The sequence below is a fragment of the Culicoides brevitarsis genome, chromosome 2 (genome assembly GCF_036172545.1).
Source record: "Culicoides brevitarsis isolate CSIRO-B50_1 chromosome 2, AGI_CSIRO_Cbre_v1, whole genome shotgun sequence".
Classification (NCBI taxonomy): Eukaryota; Metazoa; Arthropoda; class Insecta; order Diptera; family Ceratopogonidae; genus Culicoides; species Culicoides brevitarsis.
In genome coordinates this window covers 40,926,632-40,951,524 of record NC_087086.1, presented here as the reverse complement: position 1 = coordinate 40,951,524, position 24,893 = coordinate 40,926,632, and the positions used below count along the sequence as shown (strand labels likewise).

At 24.9% G+C, this 24,893-nt stretch overlaps 1 protein-coding gene across 1 annotated transcript in view; it reads right to left on the bottom strand.

Moving 5' to 3' along the window:
- Window positions 1-801: 801 nt before the first annotated feature.
- Window positions 802-24,893, bottom strand: part of LOC134831492 (membralin) — a 36,327-nt gene continuing 12,235 nt past the window's right edge. Inside the window, exons 8-10 of the mRNA XM_063845227.1 lie at window positions 23,605-23,737; window positions 8,123-8,222; window positions 802-2,170 (exon numbers count right to left, since the gene is read on the bottom strand). Coding sequence (XP_063701297.1) covers window positions 1,163-2,170; window positions 8,123-8,222; window positions 23,605-23,737 — 1,241 coding nt within the window. The 3' untranslated portion in view covers window positions 802-1,162. The remainder of the gene's footprint in view (window positions 2,171-8,122; window positions 8,223-23,604; window positions 23,738-24,893) is intronic.

The window sequence follows — 24,893 nt, the reverse complement described above, 5'->3', positions numbered from 1 at the left end:
GTAAAGAAAAGTTTTTTCAGACAGTTTTCGATGAATTTTTTAAACTTTTTGGGCCTTCTGAGAACAATTTGGCTTTTAAAAAGTTCTTTAAGGACATTATTGAGTTTAAAATTCGAAAAAAATTCTATGAAAAGTTGACTTTTTATATGATTTTATTTTTATTTAAAATTGATTTTTCATTAAAATTAAAAAATTTATAAACATTTAAAAAAAAAAATTTTATATTAAAAATTTAATAAAAATTAATTTTTAAATAAAAATTTAAAATCGATAATTTTTTTAAAATAAAAAATGAAAATTATAAAAAATTAAAAAAAAATTCATTTTTAAAAATTTTATAAAAATTTAAAAAATTAAAAAAATTAATTTTATGAAAATTATTTTTTGTTAAAAATTAATTTTTATATTGAAAATTATGTAAAAATTAATTTTGTATTAAAAATTTTATAAAAAATTAATTTTTGATGAATTTAATTTTTTTTAATTTTTTAAAAAATTAAATTAATTAATATTTGATGAAATAAATTTTTTAAAAATTAATTTCATAAAAAATTTTTAAATTTTTTATTTTTTTGTTAAAAAAAAATGAAAAAATTATTAAAAAATTTTTTTTTTAAATTTCGTTATAATTACAATATAAATATCCTAAATTTTTAATAAAAAAATATTTCAAAGAAAAATAAAATATTTGTTAAAAAATTAATTCTTGGAATAAAAAAAAACAACCATTTGTGACAACAATACCATTGAAAATCAATTTTTAATATCTGTACATATCATATTTATTTATTTATTTATCCATTCTTTGCATTTGTTCACATAAGTTTTGTCTTAAAAAATATTTAAAATAAAATTATTTAATTCTTTGTCTAAAAAGATAACATTTTTTTGCGGATTTTTTTTTTTATTTATTTTTTACAACGAAAAATCCCAAATAAAATTCTTCTGAAGGAAACCGAAGGAAAAAAAAATAAGGACAATTAATAAATTTTTTTGTAACCTGTACTTTACCACAAAAATTTATTTTCACAAAATTATCTGCGTTGTTTAGTGGTAATTTGGCCCAAAAGTATTCATTACATGTCATTATTACTATGTAGAAAGAGCCAAAAATAGAAGGGACGACGATGCAAGACGACCAATAACGAAAAAAAAAAAATAATTACAAAGTCACATTATTCCCTTGAGAAGTGCCTCCGCCCTCGTCGTGTTTATCGTCATCATCGTGACTCGTGACTGTAGTTGTCGTTGTCGCAGTACTCTCACTGCTCAAATTAGTCTCTGGCTTAAAACAATTATTTCTACTATTATTACTATTACTACTGCTGCTTGTTGTTGCCGCTGCTGCGTCGTCGTTCGCGACATTTGGTTCAAGAATTTGATGATTTTCAGTAGCGACGACAATTTCGCTACTTTTTATCAACGTATCACGTGTCAAATCGGGCGCCGCTTGCTCGTTTGTCGACGAATTTGTCGTCAACTCGATGCGTCCCGGGATGGGAGCGACTGAATACAACGTTTCCGCTGGATTTTCGTGATGATGATGATGATGGTGATGATGATGCAAGTGTCGATGTCTTACATTGCTACTATTTACAGTCGATTGTTGCTCCGTAGACGGCGTTTGACTCGTTTGAGCTCGATCTCGTTCTCGCATCAAGATATCCGGAGGGAAAAGAAAATTATTTTCTTCATAATTCCTCTGAAAATTACTTCTCGTGTCCCGATTCTGACCATCTGAAGCATTTTCTTGCATCCCAGCTTGATTTGTCTCTTGATTCGCCGTTCCCGAAGTCGCTGTTCCCGCATTATTTGGCGTTGGAGCCACATTTCCCGTGTCGCCGTCGCGTCGAACGTTGAGCGTTACTCGAACCTGTCCCCTCAAAACGCTCGCCATGCGATTCATGACGTTCAGCGTGCCGCGGAGGAATTCGTTCATGTTGTTGTTATTGTCATTGTTGAGCCGTTGTCGGATAAAGGGAAGCAAAACGGGCAACGGAAGTCGCATATTTGGTGCTCGAGCGCCCCGAACTCCTGTTCCGGCATTTCCCTGCGGTTGTTGCGCCTGCTGTTGGTTCATGTGACGATTTCGGATGAGAAGTTGCTGAAGCTGAGCCTGTTGGATTATCACGGGCAACTCGAAATGATGAAAGAAGTATAACATGGAGTGCTGCAATGAAAGAAAAAAAAAGATTTTTTTTAGAGATAAATTTATGAAATGTGAGTGCAAAAATGTTGCATAAATTGCATCGAATTTGAATAATAAAGATACGAGGAAAGAGGTTCAAAAGAAGTCGTTCGAAGCAGAGGCGTCACGTTGGATGGAAAACAAGAAAATTAATTCTTAACGCTTTGAAATGATTAAAAAGCATTTAAAATGAACTTTTTTGAGCTTCAAATGACCTTAAGGGTAAGATTTTTCGATTTTTAAAATTTTTTATTAAGAGAAAATTTTAGTTTTGGACAAAATTTGTATTTTTTAATCGTTTTAAGTATCAGATTTGATAAAAAATTAATTTTTTTTGGTTTAAAAATTATAATTTTTACCCAAAAATTTTAATTTTATATTACAAAATTGATAAAAATCGATTAAAATTAATAATTTTTTTAATTTGAAGAGCAGTTTTTTAACGATTTGCTCAGAAATTTATCTACTTTTGTCTCTTACTCTCCAAAAATAATAAAAAAAATTTTTTTAGAAGTTATTTTTTAAAAAATTAAGATTTTTCTTAAAAATTTGAATTAAAATGACATTTTTGTGAACTGAAATTTAAATTTTTTTCCAAAAATTTAATTTTAAGTATCAGATTTTACGAAAAATTCACTTTTTTAGAAGTTCTTTCATTAAAAATTAAGATTTTTGTTAAAAATTTGAATTTGAATTAAAAATTTTTTAACAAAATTCAGATTTGACGAAAAATTTACTTTTTTTTAAGTTCTTTCATTAAAAATTAATTTTTTTTTTTTAAATTTGAATTAAAATAACATTTTTGTGAACTAAAATTTAATTTTTGGAAAATAAAATGTCGAAAAAGGCTCAGTTTTGATCAAAAATTTCATTATTTGCTTATAAAATTTCAATTTTAAGCCACAAATTTAGATTTTATTTTCCACAATCAACTAATTTAGGTCAAAAATGATCTTCAAAATGATAAAAACTTTCAATTTGAGCAATTATAATCTTAAAATCGACTAATTTTCTATTCAAATCTCATCATATGAACAAAATTTCTATTTTTTTGTCTCTAATTGACCATTTATGAACAATTCAACAAAATATTCGGCTAAAAAATGCACTAATTCGCATGACACCTGCGAAATTCCATCTCCATCACTGCCTCATAAATTTCGAGAGAGCTACACATTTTTTGCATGTTTAATACAAGAATGTGGCTTGAATTTCAAATTCTAATAACTAAAATAAAATATATTTATATTCGCATATGTTCCGATGCGACGACTACCGACAAACACACATTTCAAAAATAACTTGCAGAGACGAACATAAAAGCATTTTTTTGCTGCTTTGTTGTTCATCTTTTAACTACTTGACTTCGAAAAAGTCACACATCGTGCATCGTCCATTTCATTTACGATTCAAATTCAAAAGAAACGAAGTTGCACTTAAAATATCCCGAAGCTCTTTTTCTCTCTCTGACTCTCGAAGCATATGAATAAATTTCGTTTTAATATGAAATCTTTTTTTTGCTTGTCTCTCATATTTGTTCTCGATGTAAATGGCCGCAAGCATCGATTTTTCGTCTTTTCTTCCGTTTTTTGTGCTCCGTGCTCCGTTTCTGGTAGATGGGCACCTTTAATCCCCGTTTCGTTTGATGTACTTAATTTTATTTTCCTGCTACTTATGTTCCATTTTTCTTCTTTTTTTTCTTTCTCCCGACAGATTTTATCATTTCCATACTAATACTGCTGCATTCAGACAAAAAAAAACGAAGAAGAGTCTCTCACTTAAAATAAATGTTAAAGGAAATGACTTGTTTCCTTATTTTTGCACTCTAATTTCTGTTCCAACGTGTGTACAGTGAGGAGACAAATAATTTATAAAACGGAGGAACATTTTTATTCCATTCAGGAAGTTGGAATACAATCACATTCGCATTGTGTGTTCGTTTGTTGTTTGTGCAAAAAAACACTCCAGAGCGTTTTTCGGGTGAGGAAAAGACGGAAGAAAGGTACTTGAAATGTGATGATGAATAATTTGAATGTTTATTGTTCATTTATTCAAACATTTCGATTTTTACAAGATTTTTTTTTTCGAGGAAATTTGCTCCAAAATGAGTCTGTCAGTTTTTATCAATATTGATTTTAACTTAAAATTGTATTTTTTATAAAAAAATTTTTTAAAATTGAAAAATTTCTCAAAAATTTGACAAAAATTTAAAAATCTGAAATTGTTAGATTTTTTAAAATAAAATTTTAAAAAGACTAAAATGGAGCTAAAATTGTAATTTTTGATAAATTCGAAGATTTTTCAAGCAAAAAACCTTTTTTGATTATAATTTAAAAATTTTGTATGAAAACTAACAAATTTCAAGTTAAAAAAATAATTTTTTAATACGAAAAACAAATTTTAGGTTTAAAAGCTGAAGGCCTAATTTCATACATTTTAGGCCTGAATATCAGTTTTTCTAAAGTTTTTACATTAAGAGGCTTTAAATTTAGTAAAATACTAAAAACTAACAAATTTAGGCCTCAAATTTTCAAAAGCTGAAAAGTTAGCTCTTGAAAAAAAAACTAATAATATTTTATGAATTTCAATTCAAAAAATTTTTTAATAAAAAGGCCTCAAAATCTTCAAAAACTGAAAAGTTAGCTCTTGAAAAAAAAACTAAAAATTTCATAAAATTCAATTAAATTTTTTTTTGAATGAAAAATTTATAATAAAAAAAATTTAAGAAATGCGCCCTAATTCCCTTTAATATTCTACTTTTCTAACAAAAACTTTTCTCAACTAAAGGAATCTACCGCCAATTTACAAAAATTCAACATTATCGGATTCCCTTCTTTTGCACGCGTACATGACGAGTGGGGCTTATTACAAATAAACAACATTTTTACGCAAAAAAAAAATTAATAAAGAGTCCTTAGAAAGCATTTCGTACCTTTGAACGACAGCAAGGCATGGAATTTGGGAGAATCACGGAAACGAACAGCGAAAAGAATGTAAGTAGGACTAAAAATAAGGTAATTTACATATTTTTCACTCTCCTCGTCTTCATTATTATCATTTTATTATTAATATTAATAGATTCCTGAAAAGTTGTTGTTCTTGCGTCATCATTATCTCAAAAAAAAAAAAAAATAGAAAAAAAAATATTTTCGATTGAATGAATAAACAAACAAAATACTTCAGAAACAGAATTTCACGTGGATTTGCCACGTGATGCAATTCGAGCGTCATCGAATGAAAACAATTTCGAAACATATGCAGAGATTTTACGTTTTTTTCCCTCTCGTAAAGGTATTTACATGACAGACGAGCGGAACGATGAAGCGAAAAGGACAAAGTTATAATAAATAAAATTTGACGGTAATTGTCTTACGTATTTTGCATATGCTCGACGTCGTTCGTTCGTTCATCTCTTTTTTTCTACTTTTAGGAGGAAAAGCGGTCTATATGATTAGCTGGGAAATTTTTTTTTGTCGTCTTTAACAACTTTTTCTGTGAGTGCGGCCCGCAAATCAGGCGACGACGAAGCAGAAAGGTGGCAAAAGCGAGTTTAAAGTGAATAATAAATAAAGATATTTCGTTTTCGCAGGCAGGAAACGGCAAAATATGATTTGCAAAGTTGTTACGAAGAGATTACAAAAGTTTGTCAACTTCATTTTGCTTCGTCGTTGTATCTTGTCGGGTACCTTGCGTATTGAATTTTTGATTTGGTTTGATTTTAAATCAAAAAAATTTTTTTTTCTTCAATCAAATCAGCGCAAAGACTGCATTTACAGGTCATGTCACATGTTTTTCATCGTGATATTTTTCTCCATTTTTTATTTTTACAAGCAATTGTCTCGAATTTTTCTTTTATTTCTGCAAAAAAAAACGTACAACAAACAGTTATTATTGTTATCCAGCATATCGTTTGTTTTTGACTTTTATGTCATCGCTCCTTATTTTCTGATAAACAATAATAAGTATAAAATAACTAAAGTATTTGTTTTCGCGACGAAGAACGATAAATGAAGGAAAAAAATAACAATCGTTTTCCTTTGTGAGCTGCAACGAGCAATTCAATTCACATTTCTTTTTTTTCTGTGTATTTGTTTGTTAACAAGCTTTCAAAAAATTTTCATTCGCTTTGTTATTTTTTATTCATTTGTGTTTTTTTTTGTTTTGTTCTTAAGATCTTTTTTCTTCTTCTTTGGGATTCTTTTTTTAAAACTTACTTAAAAGAGGTGTACGACTTGTTTTTTTTTTGTTTTTCTAAAGTTACAAACAAACGAAAACATGTGCGGAAAAACGTGAGAAACGCGTATTTAAATTTTTTTTTAAAGAAGATTTTTTTTTCGCAGAACGCATTAAAAATTTTGTTTCTTTAAATCACGAAAAATTTTTTTTTATTTCTTTAAAAATCAAGGAGATTTTGATGGAAATAATCTTTAGAATGAATATTTATTCAATTTTAGCTTTGAAATCCATCAAAAGTTTGTTAGATCTTGACTTGAAAAATTTCATGACCGTTTTAATTTTTTTTTCGAAAAACGGTCAAGGAAAAAAAAATTTTTTATTTCTTTAAAAATCAAGGAGATTTTTATTAAATTCTTTATAGATATTTTATTAAATTTAATTATTTTATCATTTAATTAATTTTTTCATCAATTTTGAATTAATTAATTAATTTTTTTTACAGAAAAATTCAAAAATATTATTTTAAAAGTAAAAAAGAAAAATAATTGACCAAATAATAATTTTTTTGAAATGTAGGAAAAATTATGAAATTTTCAAAAATTTTCTATTATTAAAAATATTTAAAAATATATTGATATTTTATAAAAAGTTTTTTTTTTTTATTTATTTTTTTTAAATTGAATTTTTAATTATTGTTCGAAGTTCAGTTAAATTTTTATGAAATTAATTAATTATTAAATTTAATTTTAATATATTAACTTAAGAACTTAAAGAAGTTTTCTGTTTAATTAATTTTTTTTTTAAATTTAATTAATTTATTTTTAAAATTTAAAAAAAATATAACTATAATTAGATCGTTATTAAAAAAAATTAAAATTAATTTTTTTATCTAAAAAAAATTAATAAAATTTTATTAAATTATTTATTTAATTAATTAAATTTTATTTTTATTTTTTTTTTAAATTAATTGATTTATTTTTCTATATAATATATTAAAAATGAAAAATAAAGTAAAAAAAAAAATTAAAATATTTTTTAATTAAAAAATTTATTATTTTAAAACAGTAAAAATTAAGAAACTGTCGAGAATATTTTTTTCTATAAAATTTTCATTAATTTTTTTTTATAAAAAAATAAGAAAAATTTCCCGCAAAAAAAAAATTCAATTAAAATTTAAATCCTCCAAACATTCCTCGGTCTTCAATTCTTGACATACATTTCAAAAAAAGAAGAAAAAAAAACACAAAACGAAACATCCCATAAACCAATCAATTAAGCTGTAAAAAAACGTCAAATTTCGGATGTTTGCCTTTTTTTTTCTTCCTTTCTCTGTCTCACTCGCTGACATATTACAATATTACATAAATTATTAATAAAACATGATTGCTCTTCTTCCTGTGAGCGAAAGTGCGTGAATCTCGACGGAAAAAATGTTTCACGCTCTAAAATACGCACTCCATAAAAAAACACATAATAATAGAAATCATGAAAGGAACGAAATGGAGACGAAGAATTCTTCTGACACAAACAGAAGAAGAAAAAAAACACGAAACGTTGGATTATTATTCATTTACCCTCTTTTCGGGTGTATCGTGCTCATTCACGTGTGTTCTGTTTATTTATGACGAAAACATACATCCTCCGAAATTATTGTGGATGTAAATTTTCATCTCGCCGAGACAACGGAAAATTTTTGATGGAATGCGGAAAAAATTCAATTGATGCCAAAAATTACGCTCAATTAAGTGAGAGACTTACCTGGATGAACAGCCATGATGTCAACAGCGCCAAATTGCTGTATTGCCCGTTAAAGCGGTAATGATAGGCGTAGAACGAAAAGTGATACAGGTAGAAGAATCTGCAAGAAAACAAGAGTTTTTACTTTAAATTTGCACAAAAAATGCATAAATTTGATGGGTAAATGTCCCTTAAAATTATCATCATCGTCGTAATTTAGTCTGAAATATTTTTTTTTTTATTTTTTTGATTAACAGCAGTGAAAATGCGAGAAAAAACGGCAAATAAAATGTAAATTATATACCATACAAACAATATTAATATTCATGAATATATTGAAAATGTTGCTTTTTTCAGTTGTTTTGTTCGTTCGTCGACTTTTTCTCTCTACAATACATCACAATCATCATCATCATCGTCGCTGCTGTGTGTTTCGATGTTACATAAACACACAATTTTCTGCTTCTTACATTCCTTTTTCTCGTCATGTGAGCAGAAAAACAACAATAACAGACGATGGCAACGACGACTTGCCACACATAAACACGTGTACTTTGTCAAACTGAATTATATTCATGATGTTTATGACTGCGAGTGTTGTTGTTACTTAATACACTTGCATGCGTCTCGCCTCGGCTTTTTTTTTTCTTCGTCGTAACATTTCCATGAAAAAATTTGGACTTGTGTGTGTGTGTGGGAGATGTCGTCGTTGATGTAAGTCTTTCGCTGAGGGAAATTCTTCTGAGAAATTGTAATGAAGGAAATTTTTGAAAATTTGTTTAATTTTTTCGAGAGATTCTAAAAATAATTGATTTTTAACAAATAAGTTAAAAGTTGTCTTTGACTCTTTTAAAAATTCAAGAAAATTCAGAAAATTTTAGAAATTTCGAAAAATTTGTTAAATAGTTATGAACAATTAAAAAATCATTTGAGGTAAAAATTCAAAATTAAAAAAAAAATATATAAGAAAAACATTTATTTTATTAAGGACTGAAAAATAATTAAAAAAAATTAATTTTTAAAAATGTTAAAATTTAGAACTTTTTTGAAATTTTGCAAAATTTTATAAAATTTGTAAAATTTTTTAATGTACCTAATTTTATCAAAAACTTTAATTTTAAACAAATTAATTTAAAAGTTTTATTTAAAAAATAAAATCTTTAAAATATTTTCAAGAAATATTCAAGAAAATTTGAGATATTTCGAAAAATTTATAGAAAATTTTAAAAAATTAAAAAAAAAAATTTTATTAAAAAAAAAAATAAATTTAAAAATTTTTTTTCAAGATAATTTTTTGAATCAAGAATTTTTTAAAAATTTGTGAAATTTTTAAAATTATGAAAATTTGAGAGATTTTGAATATATATAGAAAATTATAAAAAATAAAAAAAAAATTGAAGTTAAATTAATTAAGATTAAATTTTTTTAATTAAATTTAATAATTCAAAAACAAAATGTAAATTCGAAAAATTTTTGGAAAATCATAAAATATAAAAAACAATAAAAAAGTAAAAAAATTAAAAATTTCTTGAATATAAAAAATTGAATAGTTTAAAAAAATTAATTTTTAAAATTTAAAAAAAAATAAAAAAAAATTTGGATGAATGAAAAATTTAATAATTAAAAAAAATAAGTTTTAAAAACAAAAAACTTTAAAAATTCTAAAATTTTGGAAAATTGAAGAAAATTTCATTCAAAATACGATAAAATTGTTCATTTCTTTCAATACGACAAAAAAAAAATTATTCTCATTTTTATTTATTTCCATCATCATATCGCAGAAAAAGTATTATTATTACACAAAAATAATAATAATGAGGGTACTTGTCTCTTGCAAATGTATCGTAAAGGCATTCAGAGACGTAACTTCAACTTTTCTCTCATTCACCCTTTGACTCATTTTCTTCAGCAGACCAAATTTTTCCGTTACATCACTGAACCCCGATAAAAGTTGCTTGTTTTTGATAATCTCACGCTGTGCAAATGGCAAAATATCTCCGCCAAAGGAATGGATTTAACGCATTACGAGAAGGAAAAAGTTGACGTCAAATTATTCGCTCGAATTTCAAATAATCAAAACCCAATCAAATCATCAAAACTCACTTAGAAATCAAAATATTTTCATCAATTCCGTACCTGTCGTGCCCTCCTGTTGCACACACAAAAAAATATTAAATTCAATCAAAACTGATACTGTCCATCATTTTTCTCTCGTCGTCGTCGTCGGTTTGTTGATGATGATCGAAATCCAGCAAAAAATGTGCAAATATTTATATTCAATATGATATGACAAAATACAATCGAATCGACAATCATTCATTTCGTACACGGAATCCTGTAATATTTATGATGACGAGAAGAGGTAACAACAACTCGGAAAAAAACATGAAAAATTGACGAGAATGAATGATACTCGTTATTGGAATATGATGAGAGTAACGAAAAACCAGGAGGAACATGCAGACAATTGATTAGCAATATGAACGAAATGAAATTTGTTTTCTCTCCGCTTGCAACATTGAAAGGTTGTCGAGACTTCGGGGAGAAAATTGAGATATTCGGAAATTATTTGTGCTCAGAAAAGGGAAGTGTCTCGAGAGAGATCGAATTTTGATGCATATGAACATGAAAGAAAAAGTTTTTGTGTCGTTTGAAGAGATTTTTGGTAAGAATTTGATAAAAATATTCTGAACTTTAATTTAAATTAAATTAAATTAAACATTTTTTTTTTGCTTTTAAATAATTATTAATTAATTATTTAAAAATATTTAAATTATTTAAAAATTATTATTTTTTTTTATTAATATATTTTTTTTTTTATTTTTATTAAATTTATCTGAAAAATTTAATTATATTTAATTAAATTAAATTTTTTATTTTATTTATTTCAATTTAATTTATTACTTAAAAATTATTATTTTAATAAATTAAAATTATTTGAATTTTTTTTTTTGATTTTTGTGAGAAATTTAAATATTTTTAATTAAATTTTTAATTTTATTTAAATTTTAATTAAAATTTTTTTGCCTCAAAAAAAATATTTTTTAAATTTTTTTATAAAAAAAATCATTTTTTAAAAATTATAATAAATTTTTAATTTAATTTATTTTATTAAAAAAATAAAATTTAATAATTTTTTTAAAAAATTAATTTATAAATCCTTGAAAAAAAAATCAGACAAGCCGAAGCCAATTAAAAAAATTGTATTTTGTTCCTATTGAAAAATTTTTCGCCGAATCATCCACGAATCCATAAAAATTTTCATATTTCAATAATTTTTCGGCAAAAAAAAACAGAAACAATATTTTTTTGATGTATTTTATTTCGACTCACACCTTCTTGTTTGTTTATTATCCATTACACTCCATTAAAACAAAATGTTTTTTTCCCTAAATAAACATGAAATTACAACAAAACTTTTTTCGCTCACACAAAAACCCAAAAAAAAAACGTGTATGGGGATATGAAAATACGGAGCAGCAGACGACCATCCATCTTCTTTTAAGATTTATCAAATATAAATTTATGTTGATGTTGATGTGTTCCCTAATAAAGAAGCAATAAAGATTAATTTTTGAAACAACTTCACTTTATTATTTTGTGTTTTGTTACATATTTTTATTTCTTCTTTTTTCTGCTGTTTTTTTTTTTTGTATTTTTGGGATGAGCAGAAGGTGTGTTTATGCGTAAATGTTGGAGATTATTAATAATAAAAAATTTACTGTTTTTCTTTTCTTTTCCGATAGGACGACTTCCGGCACTTACAAGACATATCACATTTTAATTGTTGTTTCGAGAGAAAAGAAAAAGACTTTTATTAAAGTCACGACAAAATTCAAGGAAAAATGGAAGAGAAAAAAAAATGCAAAAAAAAAGACAAAAAGTTACGTGAAATGAATTATTTAAACGCATTTCGTGAGTAAGAAAATTATTTTTTTAAATTTTTGATGAATTAAAATTTAATATTTGAACAAAAATTGAGAAAAAATAATTTTTGAAGAATTTTTTAAATTAATTTAATAATAATTTTAAATAAAATGTTTAAAAAAATTTAATTGTGAAAAAAAATAATAAATTGTATGATTTTATAAAAATTTTAATTTAATGTAAATTAAAAAAATATTTTAAATAATTTTAAAAAATAATTAAAATAATAATAATATTAATATAATTTTTTTTTAAATTTATTTTTTTTTTTTTTTTAAATTTTTTTTTATTTATTAATTTTTTATTATTTTTCTTAATAATTTTTTAAATTTTTGTTTTTTTACTTAAAAAATTTACTTTATGAAAAAAATTTTTGAAAAATATTTTTTATTTTATTTTTTTCAGCAAAAAACTTTGATAAGCCAAAAAAGGATTTTTTAAAATATTTTTTCACGGATCGACATCAAAAAGATGATTTTTCACGAAAATTCCTCGAAATGCACTAAAATCAACGTAAATATTTTCCTTTTGCATGTCGCTTCGTCTACTAATATAATTTTCATTTTAGATGAGGAACGACGCGACAACAACATGAAAAATGAATCAGAAGAAAGAAGCTTAATTTTGCTTTTTTTTTTTGCTTCTTTTCATCATCGCCGTTGTCAGGGTTCTTGTTGTCTGCCAACGCTCAAGCTCAAGTGCAGACAAATCAGCATCTTGATACGACGTGACAGAAACTCCTCAGATGCCTCGGACTCTTCTCGGAACACTCAAGCGATGGAATTCGACACCGCAGAAAAATCAATAACTTTCCCATCAATTACCATTTTCGCCATGTCGTCTTTATTCCCGTTGTACCCTCGCCGCACGGTCCGTGTGTAATATTAACTACTATCATCAAGAATTAATAATACTGGCATGTCTCTTTCGATCTTATAAATATAGATAGAGAATACGTTGGAGACACACGACGAGCACCGACGTCGACGACGACGACATCGAAGTAGGTAGATATTATTGCAATAAATTGAGTTCAAGTAGTATTATGACACAAAACAAGCAAGCAACGGCACACCCAACACAAAATGATAAAGTGGCATAAAATATGTCGACTTGTTGCTTTCATGTGTATAAATTTACAATAACTCATTTTAAGTGTGTGTGACTCTGTGTGTGTGTGCTTTAAATTTAATAACATGCCAAACAGGGAATGGTGATGATGACGTATCTTCCTATCAAGGGCTCAACATAATTTTAGCTTAAAAAATTAATTTTGAAATTAAAAAAAATTATTTTTAAGTCTTAAGTTTTCTTACGTCATCTTAAGTCGAGAAAAATTGAAATTTGCATTGGGATTTGAAAAACTTAAAAAAAAATTTTAATTTTTTTTTCTTAATTTTTAATATTTTTTGTATAAATTAATATTAGAGCTTTAATTTTATACAAAAAAAGGATCTATAAAAAATTAAGAAAAAAAAATATTTTTTTTAAAAAGTAAAAAAAATCCCATCGCAAATTTTCATGACTTAAGCTGACGTAACAAATCCTTAAGTTACAATTTTGACCTAAAAAAACATGTCTTAAGTTAATTTTAATTTTTTTTTGAACTTTAAGACATGTTTTACTGTTAACTTAAGGATTTGTTAAATTTTTTAAGTTTTTGACTTTAATTTTAACTTAAAAAAATTTTTAAGTCAACTTTAACTTAAGCTTAAGTCAATTCAAATTTTTGACTTAATCTTAAGTAAAAGCAATTTTTAAGTTAAAAGCAACTTTTTAACCCTGTTTCTATCTTTCGCAGGTTGTGTGCCGAAGACATGATAGTTGTTACTTTCCTTTTGTTGTCGTAGAAGAAGGAAAAAGGAGGAGGAAATGGACGAAAATTATTCTATTCCATTATTATTGAAACTGGGACACCCCAAAAACTATCAAATTACCATTATTATAAATTATTGTTGTTTTCACATCATCATCATCAAAACAATTTCAGCTAACAACGACGCCGACGACAAACTACGAGCAATGGCAACAACTTGGGACACACGATAATAATAATAAAGTAGCAACAAAGCAGTTAATGAATGATGAAAATATGGAAAAGTGAATTATATTATTATTATTATGAAGTAGTTGAGTAAACAATAAACAAAATTTAATACGAGCAGAGGAGAGGAAAAAGGTTTCCAGTTAAAAACAACACAAAAATTATATGATAATGACTGGTATGTGCTCTGTTGACTGTGTTGCTGTGTTGCCAATGTAATGGAGTTGTTTCTGATAAACAACATATTTTTCGATGAAAATACCTAATTACGGGGAGTTTCTACTCAGGGCGGTTTTTCGGTGATGAACAAGTAATTAGTTGTGTTGCGGAAAGGCAATTTTCGGTCAAATTTTGTGTTTATGAGCTTCGACATATAGTTCATTGTTACGCTAAAAGCTGTTACTTGAAAAAAAATTGTGTAAGAGGTAAGTTTTTTGTTAATTTTTTAATTAAAATTTGACATTTCAGGAAAAATTTTCATGATGACTTAATATTTTTTATTTTTTTTTATTGATGGCAAAAAATTCATCAATTCTTTAATATTCACTCGCTTTCAAGGTAAAAATGTTTTTTAAAAAATTTAACTCATCATGAAAATCAAGTACTTTACAAAAATCTGCTAAAGTTTAAAAAAATTTCAAAAATTTTCAGTTTTAAAAATTTTGATTAAAATTATGAAAATTTCAAATAAAATTAATTCTTTCAATAATTTTTTTTTCATTAATTTTAAACTTAAAAATTAAGTTTACTTCCAAAATTCTTAAAATATTAAAAAAAATATTATAAAAATTATTAATTTCAGAAAAGTTAATATTTTTGGGTAAAAATTAAATAAATAAATAATTAAATTAAATTAAATTAATTAAATTAAATTGAATTATTTTAAAAAATTAAATTTAAAAAAATAATTCGTAAAAAATTAATTAAAAAAAAAAAATAAAATATATTAATTTAAAAAAAAAATAAAAAATAAAAATTAATTTATTTAAAAAAATATTTCTAAAAAAATTTGTAAACAATAATTTTATTTATTTATTTATTTTATTTATTTTATTTATTTATTTTTTATTTATTTTTTATAATTTATTTATTTATTTTTTTTTATTTATTTATTTATTTTTTTTTGATTATAAAAACAAAATTTTGGAGTCATTTAGACCTTCAACTAATTCAAAAAATTAAAACTTTTGAAAAAAAATTAATAAAATTTCACTTTTTTTATTTTTATACTAAAAAAATCAAAAATTAGCTAAAAAAAAGTCTCTCAAGTTGAATCTCCCTTCGCTAACGAACATTCCTTTGAAAAATAAAAGGAAAACTTGTATATCTTACCACTTTTTAAGTAACAAAACATATGCTTTCGACACATCTTTAATGGATTATTTTTCATTGTGTCTGTGTGGCGGCGCGTGTGTGTCAGCAATTATTTTGTAACTCTTCTCCCTTTCAACATACACATGAAAGTCTTGTGAAAACCACAGAAACACACAAAATAATTGTTATTGTTATTACTTCTTCATTTTCATTCAAATAGCTTCGCATCCACACACGACACGAGGAGAAAAGAAACCGCATTATTATTGAGGTTCATAATAATAATTTTCCTTTATGGTTAACACAACTTGGCAGTTCAAATGTCTTAACTTTATGATTTCTCCCGTTTTTCATTGTGCTGTTGTTATTACTTTGTGTCATCATAATCGAACGTCGTCGTCGTAGCTCGAGAAATGGAAATTCAATGGAAATTACTCAATTTTCGATTGTTCTACGGGTGAAGGAAATAAATTTTGTTTTATGGGCGACAAAGCGATGGAATGAGACGCACGATAAATTACACAAAATTCAATTAGGTCACAAAACTTTTTCCTCATCGATCCATTTTCCCTGAAAAATGACAAATTTTTAATTTCTCCCTGTCGCTGGATTTGAAGAAAGGATTATTATTGCGAAAAATTAATTTCCTGTCTCTTAAAAATAATTGTTAATTTTTTTTTTTTTTCGTTTTAGGAGGAAACGAGTTTCGTTGTTGCCGAGCGCCGAGTGAACAATTTCGGGTCCATCAACGCGACGGGGGTCAAAAGTCGTCATCATCCCCGTCACAGCATGCATTAACAGCATATTGATGTTTTTTGATCATAAATATGGGTGAAAATTATAAGTATGTCGTCGTCAGGCGTCAGTCACTGTGGAAAAAACGTAGAAACAAGCAATCACACCCATGTTTAACTTTTTTCTGTATTTGACCTGAACTGAACTTTTTTTTTCGAGCAACGCGCAAAAATGCCACTTTTTTCGAGCTCGAAGTAATAAAAGGACGTTAAAATTGTTTTATAATGGATTTGCCATGCTTTGTGCACTAAAATAACATAAACATCGATGTGTCATAAAATTTAAGTGAATTTTTAGTTATTATGTCGCTTCGCGTGGAAAGACTCTCGCTCTTTTACGAGAATAACGCGGAGGAAAGATTTTTATTATTGAGCTCGTAAAAAGTTGGCGCGAAAGTAATTATTTGATTGGAAATTTACTGTTTTTTTTTTCATTTTCAGGGGGACGAGAGATAAAAAGGGGGATTATTTCCGAACACACCTAATTTCAAGAGGAATTGTCGAACGAACGAACGAAGCTATTCAACAATATGATGAAATAAGATTTCCAAACCAAGCAAATTTATTAAGTTTACAGCTCAATTTTTTCCTCGAAATGCGATAAAAAACGAATTTTGTCGAATTTATAAGATTTCCGCTAAAATCTTTTAATTAATTCGATTTAAAACTCGGTCAATGAACAGAAAAGAGGATGATTGTCTCGCAATTGACAAGCAATTTCGTTTAATTTTTTTTATTTTCTCGTCGTAAGTAACTACAAAGGAATCCATCCCATTAACATCCTTTCGGTACTCCAATTTTGTCCTTTTTATTAAACAACAACTGTACAACCTGTCGTCATCGGATACTATTTAAGACGAAACACACAGAAAAAAGGGGGAAGAAAGGACCGACGAAGAGAAGAGGAAAAGCATCAAACACCAAATTATTATTATTATTACATTATTATCGAATCGAATAAAGTACTTGTGTCGCATCCCATCGTCGTCGTCGTCGTCTCTTTTGGTAATTTTTTAACTCAGTGTCTTATCGTTCGGGCCGAAACAGGAAAGGAGGGACGGTTAAATGAAATGTAAGTAGGAAGAAATAGACATTGTTTACTCTGTGTTTTTTTGTGTGTTGTTAGTTAACCCCCTTCCAGTCTATTTGTTTTTCGGTTTGTATATATTTCTCTGATGTTCATGTCGAAGATGATGATGACGAGTTTTGAAATTGATTATTAATGTTCCGGATTTTTTTCTTTCGTTGTGTGAAAAATGTGTTTCTTTCGGAGAAGAGATTGAGATAAGGTTTTCTTTCAAGAGATTTTTTTTTTGGTTTGACCCATTTTTTGTTTTGTATGAGAATAAGTTTTTATGGAAAATCAATATTTTTTAAATTTTTCAATTTTTATCAATATTTATTTTATTAATTAATTATTTTTTAAGGATCACAAATTATTTAATAAATAAATAATTAAATAAATAAATTATTTTTTTTTAATATTTTATTTTAAAATAAAGAATTATTTTGATTTTGAAAAATAATTAATTAAAAAAAAATATATTAAATTAGGTAATTAATAAATTTGTTAATTTTTTTCCAATTTTTAACAAAAAATTTTTAAATTTTTTTTTTTCTTTAAAAATTTTAATTTTTTTTTAATTTTAATTTTTTAAATTTATTAAAATTGAACATTATTTTTTTAAATTTTCCCGAAAACTTACAGAGTAAAAAAATAAATTTAAAATAAATTATTTTGCATTATTACCAGATTTATATTGTATTTTTTTTAAATTAAGTTGAATATTTTCTTTTAAAATTTTAATTTTCACTAAAAATTTGAAAATGAATTTTAAAAAAATAAATGATATTTTTTTTAAAAAATTAATAAAATTAAAATAATAAAAAAATTAGAGTTTTTTTTGTTAAATATTAATCAAAATAATTTTTAAAGATTTTTTTTATATTTTTTTCTAATTTTTTAAATTAAAATTAAATTGAATTAAAATTTATTCGTCAATTAAATTTTTAAATGTTTTTTAAATTTTCTCGAAAACTAACAGAGTTAAAAAAAAATTTAAATTAAATTTTTTAATTTTTTTTTTAATTTTTTTACTGAAAGAGTTTATTTAAAAAACTTAAAAAAATTATAAAAAATTAATAAAAAAAAATTAATAAAAAATTATTTAATTAAAAAAATTTTATATATATATTTTTTTTAAATCTTAAAAAAATTGTTCAATGAAAATTTAATTTTTTTACATTTCATCAAATTTTTTTTTAATATAAAAATTTTCAACCTCGAATGAAGTAAAAATTCCCGCAATTTCAAAACAATTTCCTTTATAAAATTTCTCTTCACCGTTTCGCAACATATTTACAATCAATAAAAGTTAATAAAGTACGTTCTTTATCTAATCTAAAGGCAATAACAAAATAAAAAGAGTTACGCCAAAAATAAAATTTCGGTTGCCATGATGAAGTGTTTGTTTCATTAAAAAAAAATACCCGGATTGGCGAATGGTAACCGAAAGATAATATTAGAGATATAAACAAAAACCTCTCATCTTCGACGTCGTCGCTGTCTTCGCTGTTGTTTAATAAAGATAATGTCGATTATGTTTTCATCAAGGAAAAATTTGTTTTGCCCCGGTTTTTGTGCTGTTGTTGTCGAAGAAGTGGCAAAATAACAAAAAAGGAGGTTAATTAGGTGGTATCCGTATCATCATCTAAATTAATATCTATCTTCCCTTCACTCATCCTCATCATCATCGCACTTGTCATAAGCATCGTGCGCCCTCCTCCGCTTCGTAAGGTAAATATTTTATTTCACAAAGTTTTATGTGGCACTTGTCACTCTCTCTTGCTCTGTGTGTGTGTTTTATTTCCTTTATAATAATAATTTTTCCCTTTGAAATGAATAACGTTATTATTATTTCTATCAAAAAATATGAGATTTCATAGTTGTTCGGTACAGTTTGTCTTTGGCTTTGGTAACTAACCAACCAGAAGCAGAAACATCACACAAAACAATATCTTGGAAGTGGTTTTATTGTGTATTTAATTCAACTTGTCTCTTTGTTCCGTGTCTTTTTGATCTCAAAAACTCCTTTTTTTACGGGAAAAACCTCAATTGTTCGACCATTCTTGTCTGTCGAACGAATCTCACGATCTCTTGATCTCACATTTTGCAATTTTTACGAGTTCAGTGACGAGAAATCGTCATATTTTCCCATTTTCACTCGTATTTTCAATTGTACATCAAAAAGACAATGAAAACAAACGACATTTTTAACAGCGACGACGACATAAAAAGAACGAGAAAAGGAATTTTGCACTTGATTCGTCGTCGTACACCTTTGTGGAGAGATGGAGAGACGACGGTTATTGCTATTTTTCACTCTTGCATTTGTGTCATTCTGCCTCGCAATTTCACACGAATAGATGACGAAAAAAAAAAAGAGGAGAGAAACAAGTAAAAAATATTTACAATGCTCTTATTATAAAAGGTTGAAAAACGGTTGACACTTAAACGACCTTTTGTACGGCGCGCGGTGTCACAACAGCAAAGAGCGAGAGCTTTAGTTCGGGTAGATTGCCCTTGTTGTTGTTGCCGCTATAAAGCAAAGCATTTATTTTATTTTATAACAAAGCGCAACAAAATAACAACATCAACAATAACATCGCAAAACAACATAAATGAAGGACTCTTATCATAAACCATACACAACTCTTGACTCTCACTCGATTTTTTGTGGGATATTTTTGACGTTCTACATTGATTTTGGTTAAATTTTTTGTCAGATTAAAGCAGAAGTTGAAAAATAAAGTTTTAAAAGAATTAAAAATAAAATTAAAGATTAATAAAATATTTAAAAAAATTTATAAAAATGAAAATTTTTTTATATTAAACAAATTGATGCAAAATTCATGAGATATATTTTTTTTCGAGAGACATTTAACAATGAAAAAAAATAAATTTACAGATTTATTTTTTTTAAAGGAAAATATTTTTGAAAAATTTAAGATTAAAAAAAATTCTTTTAAAAACTATATAGGAAAGTTTTAAGGAAAACAAAAGAAATTAAAAGAAAAGAATTTTTTTCAATTTTTTTTTTATTTTTTTTTTTTAAATATTTTCTTTTAAAAACATTTTTTTATTTAAATTAAATTAAAATTAATCCGTAAATTAAAATATTTTTTTTTTATTTTCAAATGTTTCTAAAAAAAAAATATTTTTTATAAATTTTGTATCAAATTTAAAAAAAAATCAATTTTATTAATTTTTTATATTTTTTTTGAATCTTTAATTTTTTCTAAAACTTAAATTTTTTTTCTTAATTTCTTCATTTTTTAAAATTTATTTTGTTAATTCTTTAATTTATTTTTTTTTATTTTTTATTATTCATATTTTTTTAATTTTAATTTAATTCTTTAATTTTTTTAACTTAATTCTTTTAAATTCTATATTTTTAATTTTCTTTTTTAATTAATTTTTTTTTAAATTTATTATTTATTTTAATTTTCATTTTTTATGTCTTAAATTTTTTTAATTTTATATTTTTTTAATTTTTTTAAAAATTTTTTAAAAATTTTTTAATTTTTTTTTTTAAATTTTCAAAATAATTTCAAAATATTAAATCGAAAATAATTCTTATCAAAATTACTTGCTAATTCAAAGAATTCTTTTTGTGTGTCGGCATCATCGCACACTTCATTCATTCAAGTTAATTGAGCATTTCGCCAATAAAAATATTATTTACACACACACACACACGAGACGACGTCAAGCCAAAGAGACTTTAATTTTATATCCTGCCACACAACATCGACAAACAACCAGAAATACGACAATGTATCGACATTGTTGGTGTTAAAAAGGCAATGAAACTTTTTGTCTCCTCTTTTATTTTATTTTTTTCTCTTTTCATCAGAGTTGAGTTGTTGGTTGCAAATATGCGGCAGTTAATAATACGAAAAAAAGGGTCGTCTCCTTGTTACCGTTCCGAGAATATTATTTTTAATAAAAAAAAACCTTTCGAAAAATAGTCGTCGTCGTTGTAAATTAATTACTTTCGCGACCACAATTTCGCTGTTTGTGTCATTTCGCTGAAATTCACTCAGTTTATCCTCTAATTGACTTTCGACGTCGTCCTCCTTCGTCATTTCGACATCGACACGGAGGTGCAATAACATCAAAAAAAAAAAAAAAACAACAAACAACCAACAACGACGAAGGACAGCAGTAAAGGTGATATCTGACTGACCATTTTAATTTATTTAAAACACAAAGCCAATTGTCTGGAAGTATTAGGAGTGCAACACAATGCACGAACACGGCGCATTGCCGGGGAAAAAATCCAATGTTTTACCAGTTTATTACTTTTTCTCTTCTTCTTCGGGATTTTTTTTTTTTCAGTATTTTTTTAATAAATGATATTGCCTTATCTAGTCCTCGTCGACGTAGAGTTGTCGTCGTGCAAAAAGGGAGGCATGCATAGAAATGTTGTTGCTGCTGTTCAAGAACAATGCATTGCACAATCATAGGTGTAACTAACAGAATTTTTGCCTTTGGAGTGCGGGATTCGTCGATGAATGGCTTTTCGGGGATGATTTGAGCGCATTTTTGTACGAAACTTTTGAATTTTTATTGAAAAATTAAATTTTTTATCTAAAAAAGATTCGAAAATTCTAAATTTTTATTATTTTAAGTGTAAAATTAAGAAAAAAAGTACCTTAATTAAATGAAAATATTTGAAAAGAGCAAAAATTTTTAATTTTTTTTTTGTATCTTACTTAAAGATTGTTATTTTTTTAATTTTTTTTATTTTTTTAAACTTTTTTTTATTTTTTAATTTTTTTAAAATTTTTATCTTTTAAATTAAAATTGAAAATTGTGAACTTTTTTAATAAAGTTTTAATTAAAAAATAATTTTTTATCAAGAAAACTTCAAATTTTAATTTTTTGTTAAGAAATGTCCATTAAAAAAAAAACTGTTAATTTTTTTAAAACGATAAAAAAATTTCAAATTAAAAAAAAATTAAAAACGAACAAATCATGTTAAAAAAATTATTTTTTTTTATTTTTAAATATGTATTTTAATTTTTTTCCCTTTTTTATGTTTTTTCCCTTTTTCTTATAAAAAAATTTTTATTTCGTAAAAAAAAAACAATTTTTAATTTTAATTCAAATTAATTTAAGAATAATTTAATTAAAAACTATGAACTTTTTAAAAAAAAAAATATTTTTTTTGTTTTTCATCTTTTTAAACAAAATAAAAAATTTTGAACTTATTATAAAAAAAAATAATTTCAAAAAAAAAATTTAATTTTAATTTTATTAGAAATTTAATTAAAAAAATTTTTTTTTTTCAAAAAAAATATTTAAAAAATAAATAATAAAATTAAAAAATATAAAAAAATTAAATATTTAAAATTAAATCAAAAAAAAAATTATAAATTGAAAAAATTGTTTAAAAAAAATTTTTTTCTTAAATTTCTTAAAATATCAAGTTTTTTTAAAATCTTCAAAAATTAAACAAAAATTTTCACAGACAACCCTTAATCTACATTCCCTAATTTCATCTAAAAGTAACGCCCGAAACCTTGGATGAGCCATAAAAAGCTGGATGAACTTTTTTGTGTGCAATTTTTTTACGCAGAAAGTTTGAACAACGAGAGAGAGAGAAGTCAACTAACATCCAACCAACTAGAAAGCAAGCAAGCTGTGTTACATAAAAAAAATATTTATTGCACAAAAAGCACGAGAACTAAGGTTACGCTAAATCTGGAAGATTTTAAAATAATTACGTGCAAGTAACTCGAATAAATCACAACAACGTTGAAATATGATTTTTATTGAAAAATTCTTCAGTCGCATTATTATTTATTTCTATTTACAAATAAATATATTGGAAAATTGATACAAACTCGAGTGAAATTGCTTTACAGAAGTCATTCGTCTCACTCTCTTCAGTTGTAAAACGTAAAAAAAATGCTTTTTGAAATCATTTGAATTCCAGACGCAAACTCTTCCCCCAACAACTCTTAATTGAACATTCATTTAATTTTATGTCGATATTTAAATCGGTCTTTTATTTCGCAATGAAATGAACATATTAATAAATTTTCAACACACGTAGGGCAGAGACCTGATTTTAATTCAATTTAATTGTATTTTAATGCCGTTAATGAACTGTTTTATTAAAAGATTCCAATTAGAACCGCAAACTACTCTTTTCTGAACGGAAAATGGATGCCATTGTCCATTTCCCTTGCTCCGATGTCACAAATAATTACTGCTCGGGCAAATCAATCCAGACAAATATCTCCGACCAAATCAAGCAAATTATTCAACTTGACTAAATTTGTAATTTTTCTCGTTTTTTTTTTAAGAAATTCCGAAATATGCGATGATAATAATCAAATTTCCTCAAACTTACCGGAGCCAGTGTCTCTTGGTAACCGATGTCCGGCAACAAATTGCATCATATTGATCAGCGAACCATACAACGAGGATTATATAAAATGCCGTTGTTGTATCATTGAAAAATTCTGACATGATTGCCTCCATACCTGGAATTAAAAAAAAATAAATAAATAAATATAGAAATTATCCGAGGCAAAAAAAAATGAAGTGAAAAAGAAAAAGAAAACAAATTATGACCAAAACAACTTATCTTGTTTTTTTTTTCTTTTTTTCGTATCGTGTCGTGTTTATTTGTTTGTTATTTTTTTCTTTTTTGAAGGATACGGAAAAAAATAATAAACAAGATAATTTTCCAGAAAAGATCTCCTAATGAGAGATTATCTCAAGCATCATTTTCCTATCAGATTATTTTAAATATTTTTTTTCTCTCCCGTTGCATGGTGATTTTTTTTTACATTTGTCGAAGGATTTGATGAGTTGAAGAGCGCTTTTAGTAAAAATTGAAGTCGATGATTTAAAAATAAAAAAAAATATTTAAATTATAATTTTTTTATTTTTTGAAATTTTGGTTAACGTGACTTGATTAATTTTTATTCAAAAAGATAAAAATCAAAAAATATTTTTTTTTTAAATCCTTTGAGAAAAAATTTTATATTTTTCGAAAAAAAATTATTTAAAAAAAAAACTGTCTGTCCTTCCGTATGTCGCATTGAGGAGTACAAAAATGTGAAAATATAATTTTTGATATTTTAAAAGATTTTTTTTTTAGAAAATTTTAAAAACAAATAATTTTTTAAACTAATATTTATTTTTTAAAATTAATAATTTTTTTTAAAATTAAAGTTTTAATTTTTTAAGAGCAAAAAAAATATTTTTTGATTTTTTTTATATTTGTAAAGTTTTTGAAAAATATAAAAAAAATCATAAAAAGTTTCATTTAAGTTATTGATTAAATAAAATTTTATTAAAAAAATTTTAAAAAAATTTTTTTTATTTAATTTAATAATTTTAAATTAAATTAATTAATTTTTACAAATAATTTTTAATTCAAAAAAATATTATTTTAAATAAATTTAAATTTTTAATAATTAAATACTTTAAAAAAAATTAAGTTTAATTTAATTTAATTAAAAAATAATTTTTTTTTATTTAATTTAAATAATTTTAAATTTAAAAAAAAAATTTTTTTTTGAGAAAGACGCCTAAAAATCGAAAATTTTCATAAAAAAAATCTAAATGTTTTTCATTTTGTTTTTCATTCATTATTTTTTTTTAAATAAAACGACAACAAACAACAACCAT